This window comes from Amblyraja radiata, chromosome 10 (genome assembly GCF_010909765.2).
Source record: "Amblyraja radiata isolate CabotCenter1 chromosome 10, sAmbRad1.1.pri, whole genome shotgun sequence".
Lineage (NCBI taxonomy): Eukaryota > Metazoa > Chordata > Chondrichthyes > Rajiformes > Rajidae > Amblyraja > Amblyraja radiata.
In genome coordinates this window covers 12,121,000-12,134,169 of record NC_045965.1, presented here as the reverse complement: position 1 = coordinate 12,134,169, position 13,170 = coordinate 12,121,000, and the positions used below count along the sequence as shown (strand labels likewise).

Here is a 13,170-nt window from a genome sequence, read left to right as displayed (position 1 = left end):
GGTTGTTTATTGTCACGTGTACCGAGGTACATTGAAAAGCTTTTTTTCACGATACCTCGGAAAGACTGTACATGATTTCAATCAAGCCGTCCACAGTGAACAGATACAGGATAAAGGGAACAACGTTTTAGTGAAAGATAAGGCCCAGTAAAGTCTAATTAAAGATAGTCCGAGGGTCTCCAATGTGATAAATGGGAGGTCAGGACTGCTCTCTCGCTGGTGAGAGGACGGTTCAGTTGCCTGATAACTGGAGCTATTTGCAATCGCCCTGCTTCCAGACACTAGTGGCTCTGCGCTTGTTTAAGTCGTCAGACTTTTCTGAGTTTTGGTCAGGTCTCCATTTAAATGTATCAGCTGACACCTCCCCCCTCCCTCCCCTCCACTCCCTCCCTACCATCATAAGCCCAACAACCCATCGGCCGGCCAAAGCCCAAACTAAAGAGCACCAAAAAATCCCAAGGAAATCACGCGCCCCCTCACCCCATCCCTCGACCAGGCCTCGCCCCTCCGATAGGCATCCCATCCCCTACCGAAATGAAAGGGACTCCCCTCCCCTACTACCTCCCTCACCTCCCCTCCACCTCCCCCCTCCTCCCACGCCCTCCCTTCCTCCCTACCCTCCCTCTACCCTCCCTCCCCTCCCATCCCCTTCCATGCCTTGCCCATGTGGCATCAAGCAGGATAGGTGGTGCCTGTTGTCAGCCACAGAGCCAGGGATTGAACGCACACGTAAGTCGGGCTACAATATGAGATTTGACTGCAAAGAGTGGAAAAGTACTGGGCTCGATTCTGCACGGACTTTACAGCTGCCCGGACCAATCCTCAGGCAAAGCTGTAAAACCGTGGCATCTGTGCGGAGGGGGAAAAGAAACTACAAGATGAATGGTCTGCTTGTTTCCCTGATATTTACTGTCTTACCACTGGCTCCAGTACACATAAATTATGTCTATGCTATGGTGTGACCAAAGGGTCAGCTCATGTCAATTATTGCAGCAATGTTTTCTGAGAAACAATACTAGAGAATGTAAATAGGAAAAGCACAACCGGGATATCTTGCTGCCTAAGCAAACAATGATTCGTCTTTTTTTTTCATCTTGTGTAAAAATTTGGTTAAAGACCAAAGCTGTCTGGAAGGATGAGAGGGTGCCAAGCCTTCAAGTAGTTTTTCTTCATCAGAAAATGAAGCAGCTGTTTTTTCCCCTGCTTTCGATATATGGTTCTACAGGTATGACCGGGGGAAATGGAGGCACGGGATTACAGATGCAGGAATCTTAAGCAAAACCATCCATAGATATCAGTCATAGAGGGCTATGGTACAGAAACAGGCCCTTCAGCCCAACTCATCCATGCTGACCAAGATGCCTCATCTAAACCAGTCCTCTTTCACCCCATTTAGACAAAATCCCTCTAACCTTTCCTGTCCATATACCTGTCCAAGTGTCTTTTAGGTACGACAGATGGCACAATGGGCTAAGTGTTCGGCTGGCGACCGGAAGGTAGCCGGTTCGAATCCCGCTTGGAGTGCATACTGTCGTTGTGTCCTTGGGCAAGACACTTCACTCACCTTTGCCTGTGTGTGAGTGATTGGTGGTGGTCGGAGGGGCCGTAGGCGCAGATTAGCAGCCACGCTCCCGTCAGTCTGCCCCAGGGCAGCTGTGGCTACAGAAGTAGCTTACCACCACCGAGTGTGACTGAGGAGTGAATGAATAATGCGATGTAAAGCGCCTTGAGTATTCTAGAAAGGCGCTATATAAATCCCATCCATTATTATTATTATTATTGTTATTATTATTTTAAATACTGTTATAGTATCTCCCTCAACTACCTGCCCTGGTAGCTCGTTCCATACACCCAACCTAAATTGCCCTTTAAGGGCCTGTCACACTTGGCCATCATTTACGTGACAGGCCAGCAGTGACGGTCGCGCGCGTCATCATGCGTCTGCACAGCCGCCTGGAGCGCGTGACGTCATTTGAAGATAGACACAAAATGCAGGAGTAACTCAGCGGGACCGGCAGCATCTCTGGAGAGAAGGAGTCGAGACTCTTCTTGAGTCTGAAGAAGGGTCTCAACCTGAAACGTCACCCATTGCTTCTCTCCTGAGATGCTGCCGGTCCCGCTGAGTTACTCCAACATTTTGTGTCTATCTCCAATTGTCTTGGCCCCGCTCTGGGAGAAGGAGTGGGGGGCGGATCTGGATCCGCAACGGCCGTGAGCCCCAGGCCGAGCTCGGCGATCGTTTGCCTGCTTCTGCTGCTGTTGAAGGTGAGACGTTGCTCCGCGCCAGGGTGTCCCACTTGGCCGTCATTTACGCGAAGATTTAGTGCAGAACGAAATCCTGGAGCTCTGCGCAATACCGCGCGCAACTCCACACTCCTCCACGCCACGCCACTCCATGCGCCCGTCCCGCGCTACCCACACGCTACCAGGTCGCGTAAATGGCGTGCAAATGACGGCCAAGTGGGACAGGCCCTTTATGTTCCAATTAAATGTTGCCTCCCTCACCTTAAATCCATGACCTCTGGTTTTTGATTTCTTTCCCCTGGGTAAAAGACTCATCCTATCTGTACCCCTCATGATTTTATGCCCCTCAAGAAGACCATCACTCGGCCTCCTGCGCTGCAGGGAATATGAGAGGAATAGATCGGGTAAACGCACTCTTGCCCAGAGTAGAGGAATCGAGAACCAGAGGACAGAGGTTTAAGGTGAGGGGGGAAAGATTTAATAGGAACATGAGGGGTAACTTTTCCACACAGAGGGTGGTGGGTGTATGGAACAAGCTGCCAGAGGATGTGTTTGATGGCAGGGACTATCTCAACATTTAAGAAACATTTCGACAGGTACATGGATAGGACAGGTTGAGAGGGATATGGGCCAAACACAGGCAGGTGGGACTAGTGTAGATGAGACATGTTGGTCGGTGTGGGCAAGCTGTTTCCATGCTGTATAACTCTATGACTCTAATAAAGTCCTAGCCTTTGCCTAAGATGGTACCTAACCCACTGAGTTACTCCAGTACTTTGTGTCCTTTTGTGTATTAACCAGCTTCTGCAGTTCTTCGTTTCTACAACATAGATAGGTGGCGTTTCGGGTTAGGACCCTTCAAAAAAAGTTCTGTTTGAGGCTGGTCATCATCAGATTATTGCCATCTACAGTCACAGGAAATCATGCAATTAATCAATGTGAGTGATTTGATTGATTTGTTTAATTAATTAATTAGGGTTATTACTAGAATTGATAATTAATTTGTTTGTTTTATTGTCACGTGTGCTGAGGTATAATAAAAACCTATTGTTGCGTGCTATCCAGTCAGCGGAACGACAGTACATGATTACAATCGAGCCGTCCACAGTGTACAGATACAGGATAAAGGGAATAACGTTTAGTGCAAGATAAAGTCCAGTATGGTCCAATTAAGAAGGGTCTCGACCCGAAACATCACCCATTCCTTCTCTCCAGAGATGCTGCCTGATCCGCTGAGTTACTCCAACATTTTGCATCTACCATGGTTCGATTAAAGATAGTTTGAGGGTCTCCAATGATAGGTCAGGACTCCTCTCTAGTTGGTGATAGATTAGTTCAGCTGATAACAGCTGGGAAGAAACTGTTCCTGAATCTGGAGCTGTGCGTTTTCACACTTCTGTATCTCTTGCCTGATGGGAGAGGGGAGAAGAGGGAGTGACCGGGGTGAGACTGGTCCTTGATTATGCTGCGTTATGTCCTTGATTATGTCCTTGATTATATTCACTTAGATCGGCTGGTTCTTTTAAGATTACTTCTTGTAAGAAGCCACATCGCTTCAGCTCATAATTTCGGCTCATTGGCCTGGATAGATTGGAGAACGGACAATGTAATAGAGAATACTTACCAGTACAGGTTTTCCTGTTCTAAGCAGTATTACAAAAGTGCACTGAGACACTGATCAATAACTATCTTACAATTTCAAAAGGAACTAGATGCACGAACATGGCACATTGAACAGTGTGAAATAGTTTAGTTTAGTTTTGTTCATTATCGTCATGTGTACCGAAGCACAATAATGCCGCGGCTGGTTGCGTGCTATCTTGTCAGACAAAAGACTGTACATTACAATCAAGCCGTCAACTGGGCACCAGCAAAGGATAAGGGCTACAACATTTTGTGCAAGATATAACATTGAAGTCCGATAACATCTGATTAAAAATAGATCTCCAATGAGGTAGATGGGAGGTCAGGGCTTCTCGCTGGCTGATTGGATGATCAGTTGCCCAAACGGCTGGTTAACCTAGTTGAGTCATTACTTACTTGCATGCATGGCTCTTTGACCGACCTGTAACTGCTGCAGCCACGTGAATGACATGCAGCAATGCTCTGGTGCTCAATTCTGGCTGACAGGCCAATGCCTCAGTTTCCCCTCAGTTTCCCTCAGTTTACATAGTCTCTGCAGCAAAAGTTGCAGAGCCTGGGCGGAAACTGCAAATTTGGTTCAGGCTCCTCCTTACTAACACGAAACAGCACGGTGGCGCAGCGGTAGAGTTGCTACCTCACAGCGCTCACAGCTCCAGAGTTCGATCCCGACTACGGGTGCTCTCTGTACAGAGTTTGTACGTTCTCCCCGTGACCACGTGGGTTTTCTCCGAGATTTTCTGGTTTCCTCCCACACTACAAAGACGCACAGGTTTGTAGGGTGATTGGCTGGGTGTAAAGGTAAATTGTCCCTAGTGTGTGCGGGATAGTGTTAATGTGCGGGGATCACTGGTTGGTGCGGACTCGGTGGGCCGAAGGGCCTGTTTCCGAGCATGGAAACACTACCACTAAAAAATTCCAGAGCTCCCAAGTGTTGAAATTAGCGAGCAATATTGAGGGTGAGGAGAGGATTGTGATTTCAGCTGTTAAACAAGCTTCCATTTCAGCTACTTTGAGTCTCAGTCTCAAGCACCCGAGTGGATGGATGAAAGTGCCAGTAGACGGATAAAAGAATCATATTTCAACCACCTAATGTTATAGAGAGTAAGTCGTACCGTAAAAGTAAGCTTTCCCAAAGTTCAATGCAAAAATAGATTTTATTCCTCCAATATTCCTCCTGGTTCCCAAGCACTCCCTCCCATTCCCACACTGACCTTTCTGTCCAGGGCCTCCTCCATTGTCAAGAGTGAGGCCCAGCGCAAATTGGAGGAACAGCATCTCATATTTCACTTGGGCAGCTTACAGCCCAGCGGTATGATAATTGATATCTCCAACTTCAAGTAACCCTTTCATCCCCTCTCTCTCTACCCATCACTCCTTCACCCTAGTTGTCGTACTAGTTTCATTGTCGTCCTGTTGCGTTTCACTGTCTGCATAACTCCTTATTACCTTGCCCCCCCAGCCAACAATGGACCATTGTGGGCTCCACCTTTCCTCGATCATCGTTACTTTTTTGCATATCTTTCATTCATTTGTTCTATGTACCTTCTGTAACTTTCGATTCCCTCTCCCCTGACTCTCAGTCTGAAGAAGGGTCTCGATCAAAAACGTCATCTATTCCTTTACTCCAGAGATGCTGCCTGACCCGCTGAGTTACTCCAGCTTTTTGCATTTATCTTAGATTTTATTCCTAATGGGCTTCAAGACAGTTACAGAGAAATAAAAGAAAGTAGGGTCCCCGGAGTAACTCAGTGGGTCAGGCAGCATCTGTGGAATGGACAAGGTGACATTTCAGGTCCGGACCCTACATTTGGACTGACCGAGTCCACGCCGACCATCGATCACCCGTTCACACTAGTTCTATGTTATCCACCTTGCTCGTCCACTCTCTGCACATTAGGGGGCAATTTACAGAGGGCCGATTCATCTACAAAGCCGCACGTCTTTGGGATGTGGGAGGAAACCGGAGCACCTGGAGGAAACCCACACAGTCACGGGGAGAACGTGCAAACTCCGCACAGCCAACACCTGTACTCAGGATCGAACCCAGGTCTCTAGAGCTGTGAGGCAGCAGCTCTACCAGCTGGTGAAGTTAGTCATTTCCTGAAGGACATGCCTGCCAGATTGTTCCGCAGGAGGTGGTAACCCATGCAAGGGACACACATCCGTTTTTGGTTTAGTTGAATTTAGAGATACAGCATGGAAACAGGCCCTTTGGCCCGTCGAGTCCGTGCTGGCCAGCGATCCCCGCACACCAACACTACCCTACACACACTCGGGACAATTTACAATTATACCAAGCCAATTAACCTACAAACCTGTACGTCTTTGGAGTGTGGGAGGAAACCAGAGCACCCGGAGAAAACCCACGTGGTCACGGGGAGAACGTATAAACTCCATACAGACAGCACCTGTAGTCAGGATCGAACCCGGGTCTCTGGCGCTGTAAGCCGCAACTCTACCACTGCACCACCGTGCCATGCTTGATCTCACCCTCACCTGTCCCCTTCCACCTACATCCCACCCTCCATCCTTACATCTCACCCCTCTTTATTCCTTATCTGACACTCTTTTGTCTCCTTTTCACCTCCAGTCTTTGTCACTTATTCCACCCATAGGCCATTCAAACTCCCATCACCTGTATCCACCTATCACTGTCCCACCCCCATCTCTCTTTTTTGCTTTCTCCCCCTACTACCATCAGCCCAACCTGAAACGTCAGCTGACCATTCTCTCCACAGATAGACTCAAAGTGTCGGAGTAACATGGCGGGTCAGGCAGTATCTCTGGAGAAAAAGGATGGGTGACGTTTCAGATCAGGACCTGTCTGAAAAATGCCACCTGACAATAGACAATAGGTGCAGGAGTTGGCCATTCGGCCCTTCGAGCCAGCACCACCATTCAATGTGATCATGGCTGATCATCCACAATCAGTAAGTACCCTGTTCCTGCTTTCTCCCCATATCCCCTGACTCCGCTATCTTTAAGAGCTCCGTCTAGCTCTCTCTTGAAAGCATCCAGAGAACCTGCCTCCACCGCCCTCTGAGGCAGAGAATTCCACAGACTCACCACTCTCTGTGTGAAAAAGTGTTTCCTCATCTCCGTTCTAAATGGCTTACCCCTTATTCTTAAACTGTGGCCCCTGGTTCTGGACTCCCCCAACATCGGGAACTCACCCGCCTCTAGCGTGTCCAAACCCTTAGTAATCTTATATGTTTCAATAAGATCTCATCCTTCTAAATTCTAGAGTATACAAGCCCAGCCGCTCCATTCTATCAACTCCATCTGACCCGCTGAGTTACTCCAGCACTTTGTGTCTATCTTTGGTATGAACCAGCATCCACAGTTCTTTGTTTCTACATTTTGTCTTCTCTACAGATGCTGCCTGACCTGCTGAGTTCCTCCAGCACTTTCCGTTTTGCTCAAAATTCCAGCATCTGCAGTTCCTTGTGTCTCTCTCTCCTTCTCTGTCATTGTACGCTTGTCTCAATTTAATCATGATTACAATCAAGCCGTCCACAGTGTAGAGATACAGAATAGTTTAGTTTAGTCTAATGTCATGTGTACCAAGGTACAGTGAAAAGATTTTTTGTTGCTTGCTATCCAGTCAGCAGGAAGATTATACATAATTACAATCAGGCCGTTTACAGTGTACAGATACAGACAGAACAGTTGTGAAGGGAGTTGACAAGACTCGACCCAAACCGACCATCCCTCTACCACCACAGATGCTGCCTGACCCGCTGAGTTACTCCAGCAGTTTGTTTTAACATTCATATGGTTATTGGCTGATAACGTGGTCTAAAATAGGCAATCAAGATAGACCACCAAGATAGACTGGCTGATCTATCTCTCCCTCCGAACCCCATTCTCCTGCCTTCTCCCCATAACCTCTGACGCCTGTACTAATCAAGAATCTATCTATCTCTGCCTTAAAAATATCTTCTGTGGCAAAGAATTCCACACTTTCATTACCCTCTGACTAAAGAAATGTATCCTCATCTCCTTCCGAAAAGAACGACCTTTAACTCTGTAGCTGTGACCTCTAGTCCTAGACTCTCCAACTAGTGGAAACATCCACATCCACTCTATCCAAGCTTTTCACTATTCTCTGTTTCAATTAGGTCCCCCCTCATTCTTCTAAACTCCAGTGAGTACAGGCCCAGTGCCGACAAATGCTCATCATAGGTTAACCTGCTCATTCCCGGGATCATTCTTGTAAACCTCCTCTGGACCCTCTCCAGAGCCAGCACATCCTTCCTCAGACATGGTGCCCAAAATTGCTCACAATACTCCAAATGCGGCCTGACCAGCGCCTTATAGAGCCTCAGCATTACATCCCTGTTTTTGTATACAAGCCCTCATGAAATAAATGCTAGCAGTGAATTAGACACTCCATGTCTACAAGTGACAAGCAAGGTGTGTGATGGAATGGTCCACATGTCCAGATGATTGCAGCTCCTTTTGCTCCTCAAAATTCTCAACACCATCCAAAAACAAAGCAATATGTGTTTACGAGTATGTTTAGTTTTGTTTAGTTTATTGTCACAGGTACAGTTAAAAGTTATTTTACTGTTAAAAACCTTTTGTTGTGTGCTACCCAGTCAGCGGAAAGACTGTACATGATTACAGTGAAACCGTCCACACTTAACAGATAGAGGATAAAGAGAATAGTTTAGATTAGTTCATTGTCACGTGTACCAAGGTACAGTGAAAAGCTTTTTTGTTGCGTGCTATCCAGTCTATACATGACTATACATGAGGCATCCACAGTGTACAGGTACGGGATAAAGGGAATAAGGTTTAGTGCAGATAACTTGAGGGATTGAGCTCTAGGGAGTGGCTGAACAGGTTCGGACTGTATTCCTTGGAATGCAGGAGGCTGAGGGATGGTCTTATCGAGGCGTATAAAATCAGGAGGAGAATAAAAATGTGAATGCACAAAGTCTTTTACCCAGGGTAAGGGAATCAAGAACCAGAGGGTGTAGGTTTAATGTTCGAAGGAAAAGCGTCAATAGGAGCCTGAAGGCAGCTTTTCCACAGAGAGGGCGGTGTGTGTGTGGAACAAGCTGCCAGAGGACGTAGTTGAGGCAGGTACAATAACAATATTGAAAAGACATTTGGACAGGTACATGAGCAGCGAAGGGGAGAGGAATCAAGAACCAGAGGGCAAAGGTTTAAGGTGAGGTTGGAAAGATTTAACTGTAACCTTTGGGGCAACTTTTTCACACTGGGATGGGGTAGGTGTATGGAACGAGCTGCCAGAGGAGTTGGTTGAGGTAGGGACTATAGCAACATTTAAAAGACATTTTGACAGGTACCTGGGTAGTAGGAAAGGTTTAGAGGGATATGGGCTAAAGGTTGCCATTTGGAGGTTAAGTGGGCGGCTTGGCTGGCATGGGTGAGTCGGGCTAGAGGGTCTGTTTCCATGCTTTATGACTCTATAACTCTATGACCTGTGGATTTGAGCTGACTTAGAACCTAGTTGAGCCACGTGGCATCCAACACTTTCCATGTTTACTTTCCTCAGCACCAATATCTGGAATGTGTAACATTGACAAAAGTTGCTGCATTTTGTACTCTGCCAAGCTTTCATTCAAGAGTTCAAGAGAGAGTTTTATTGTCAGGTGTCCCTGATAGGACAATGAAATTCTTGCTTTGCTTTAGCACACCAGAACATAGTAGGCACAAATACAGAACAGATCAGTGTGTCCATATGCCATTGTATAAATATATACACACACAAATTAATAAACAGATAAAGTGCAAATAAACAGATTATGGGCTATTAATGTTCAGTGTTTTGTCCGAGCCGAGTTTAATAGCCTGATGGCTGTGGGGAAGTAGCTATTCCTGAACCTGGTTGTTGCAGTCTTCAGGCTCCTGTACCTTCTACCTGAAGGTAGCAGGGAGATGAGTGTATGGCCCGGATGGTGTGGGTCCTTGATGATGCTGCCAGCCTTTTTGAGGCAGCGACTGTCATAGATCCCCTCGATGGACGGGAGGTCAGAGCCGATGATGGACTGGGCAGTGTTTACTACTTTTTGTAGTCTTTTCCGCTCCAGGGCGCTCAAGTTTCCGAACAAAGCCACATTGAATTGCAACACAATGGCTAGGAAAGGTTTAGCAACGGAACAGTCCTCTCACCAGCTAGAGTGTGGTCGTGACCTCCATCTACATCATTGGTGACCTTTGAACTGTCTTTAATCGGAATTTATCTTGCACTAAATAATATTCTCTTTATTCTGTACCTGTACACTGTGGACGGCTTGATTGTAATCATGCATAGCCTTTTCGCTGACTGGATAACACACAACAAAAAAAGCTTTTCACTGTACCTCGATACATGTGACAATAATAAACTAAACTATTTCTATTAGCTAAATGTCACAGGACATAGGTTCAAGGTGAAGGGGAAAATATTTAATAGGAATCTGAGGGGTAACTTATTCAAACAAAGGGTGGTGGGTGTATGGAACAAGCTGCCAGAGGAGGTAGTTGAGGCTGTGATTATCCCAATGTTTAAGAAACAGTTAGGCAGGCACATGGACAGGACAGATTTGTAGGGATATGGACCAAGCGCAGGCAGGTGGGACTAGTGTAGCTGGGACATGTTGGCTGGTGTGGGCAAGTTGGGCAGAAGGGCCTGTTTTCACACTGTATCACTCTATGACACATTGACTATGACTAAATAGCCAAGGTGGGATGAAGCATGTATACAAACTGTATGGCTCCTTCACTATTCCTCAAAGTGTGACAAGTAGACACAAAATGCTGGAGCAACTCAGCGGGACAGACATCTCTGGAGAGAAGGAATGGGTGATGTTTCAGGTCGAATCCCTTCTTTAGACTGAGGTTCAGTCTGAAGCAGGGTCTTCACTCCAGTGATGCTGCCTGTCCCGCTGAGTTACTCCAGCATTTTATGTCTATTTTTCTGTAAAGCAGCATCTGCAGTTCCTTCGTACAAAGTGTGTGCCAGCTCACCTGGGTTCACCTGGGCGCCTGCAAGTCCAAGGCAATGAAGCAGCATCAGCAGCATCATTGGGAAGGAAGCGTGGATCATTTTAAACGGACGGACTTCGAGACCTGAAGAGGGAATCAGAATCTATTGTGAGTAAACCAGTAAGCATTTTATCTCTCCATAAACATATTTAGATTTAGTCACAGATGTCTGAAGAAAGGTACAGACCCAAGGTACTGAGGAGGATGTTTCTATTAGTGGGAGAGTCTAGGACCAGAGGTCATAGCCTGAGAATTAAAGGATATTCACCAAGATGGTGGTGAATCTGTGGGATTCATTGCCACAGAAGGCTGTGGAGGCCAAGTCAACGGGTATTTTTTAAGGTATAGATAGATAGATTCTTGATTAGTATGGCTGTCAGGGGTTATATGGAGAAGGCGGGAAAATTGGGTTAGGAGGGAGAGATAGATCAGCCATGATCGATTGGCAGTGTAGCCTTGATGGGCCGAATGGCCTAATTCTGCTCCAATCACTTATGAAAACATCACCTATCCCTTTTTTCCAGAGATACCTCAGCACTTTTCGATACAATGTTTTTGTGCTTCCCATATTACTGTACATTACTTGTAGTTGATATGATACAATACGATAGAACTTTATTTATCACAGGAGGGAAATTGGTCTGCCAACAGTCATAGAACACAAGATCCATGAAACATGAAATTAAAGTGAGGAGTGGAAAGGATGGATGAAATGTAAAGATTGGGGAGGGAGCGGGGGGTGGGGGGGGGGGGGGGGGTGGTGGGGGGGGGGGGAGGAGTCAGTCTACCCCACGACAGAAGGAGGAGGAGTTGTTCAGTTTGATAGCCACCGGGAAGAAGGATCTCCTGTGGCGTTTAGTCCTGCATCTTGGTGGAACCAGTCTGTTGCTGAAGGTGCTCCTCGGGTTGACCAGTGTGTCAGGGATGAGCTGTATTGTCCAAGATGCTCTCAAAGAACATCCTCCCCTCCAAGACCATCTCACGTCAGTAGGGTTAGCATCAAGCGTGGGTAGGCAGTCAGAATCTCTCTCTGAATACTAACTCACTCATCTCCCCGCTGCCTTCAGGTAGAAGATACAGGAACCTGAAATCTGCAACGTCCAGGTTCAGGAATAGCTCCTTCCCCACAGCCATCACGCTATTAAACTCAACTCAAACAAAACTCTGAACATTACTAGCCCATTGCACTTTATCTGATTATTTATATATATATATCATTGGTATATGGTCACACTGATCTGTTCTGATCTGTTCTGTATTTATTTATGCCTACTATATTCTGTTGTGCTGAAGCAAAGCAAGAATTTCATTGTCCTATCTGGGACACATGACAATAAACTCTCTTGAATCATGAATCTTGAAATCCCTTCAGTCATAAACAGGTGACCCAAAAGTAAAATCTAGTGTTTTAATGAAGAAGTAAGAACCTTTGACAGCCAGACCCTTTCCCCCAGGGTGGAAATATCAAAGACCAGAGGGTTTAGCTTTAAAGTGAGAGGAGCAAAGTTTTAAAGAGATGTGAAGGGAAAAGGGTGGTGGATGCCTGGAACGCACTGCCAGGAGTGGAGAGGCAGATACAATAGTAGCATTTAAAAGACTTGTGGATAGGGACATTGATGTGCAGGGAATGGAAGTACTGTATATGGTTTATGTGCAGGCAGAGGAGAGTTGGTATTGGCATCATGTCTGGGCACAGGCATTATGGGCTTGTTTCTGTCATTTACTCTTCTATCTTCTATGTTGTAAGCACTAGCTCCTCAAACATCCTTAAGGGCCTGTCCCACTTTCCCGAGTTACTCACAAATTCTCCCGAGTTTTCCCCTTGATTCAAACTCGGAGAATGTCCGTAGATATTTCGTAGCGGCGCGTTATGCCAGCCGTAGGTAATCGGGGCATCAGGTAAGTCGGGACGTTTTTTCCAGCATGACAAAAAAGTCCACGAGTAAAAATATAGTCGGGAGGAGTTCGTAGATTTAAACAAATCTTGATTTATTCCTAAGGTCCTTTTCAACTCGGCAGAGGACTAGGGAAAGTGAAACAGGCCCTTTTGAAAGTCCCAATTAATTCATCTCAATGTTTCATTTTAGCTTTTTTTAAGTTTAGTTTAGAAATATAGTGCAGAAACAGGCCCTTCAGCCAACAAGTCCATGCCGACCAGCAATCCCCATACACTGGCACTATCCTACACAATAGGGGCAATTTACAATCTCTACAAAAGCCAATTAACCTATAAACCTGCATGTCTTTGGAGTGTGGGAGGAAACCTGAGCATCTGGAGAAAAT

The 13,170-nt window shown here is 46.3% G+C and overlaps 1 protein-coding gene across 3 annotated transcripts in view; it reads right to left on the bottom strand.

Annotated features, from left to right (window-relative positions):
• Nucleotides 1-13,170, bottom strand: part of ddr2 (discoidin domain receptor tyrosine kinase 2) — a 136,013-nt gene that overhangs the window by 48,349 nt on the left and 74,494 nt on the right. For all 3 annotated transcript variants that reach the window (XM_033028021.1, XM_033028023.1, XM_033028022.1), the window contains one exon: nt 10,870-10,971. In XM_033028021.1, coding sequence (XP_032883912.1) covers nt 10,870-10,948 — 79 coding nt within the window. In that variant the 5' untranslated portion in view covers nt 10,949-10,971. The remainder of the gene's footprint in view (nt 1-10,869; nt 10,972-13,170) is intronic.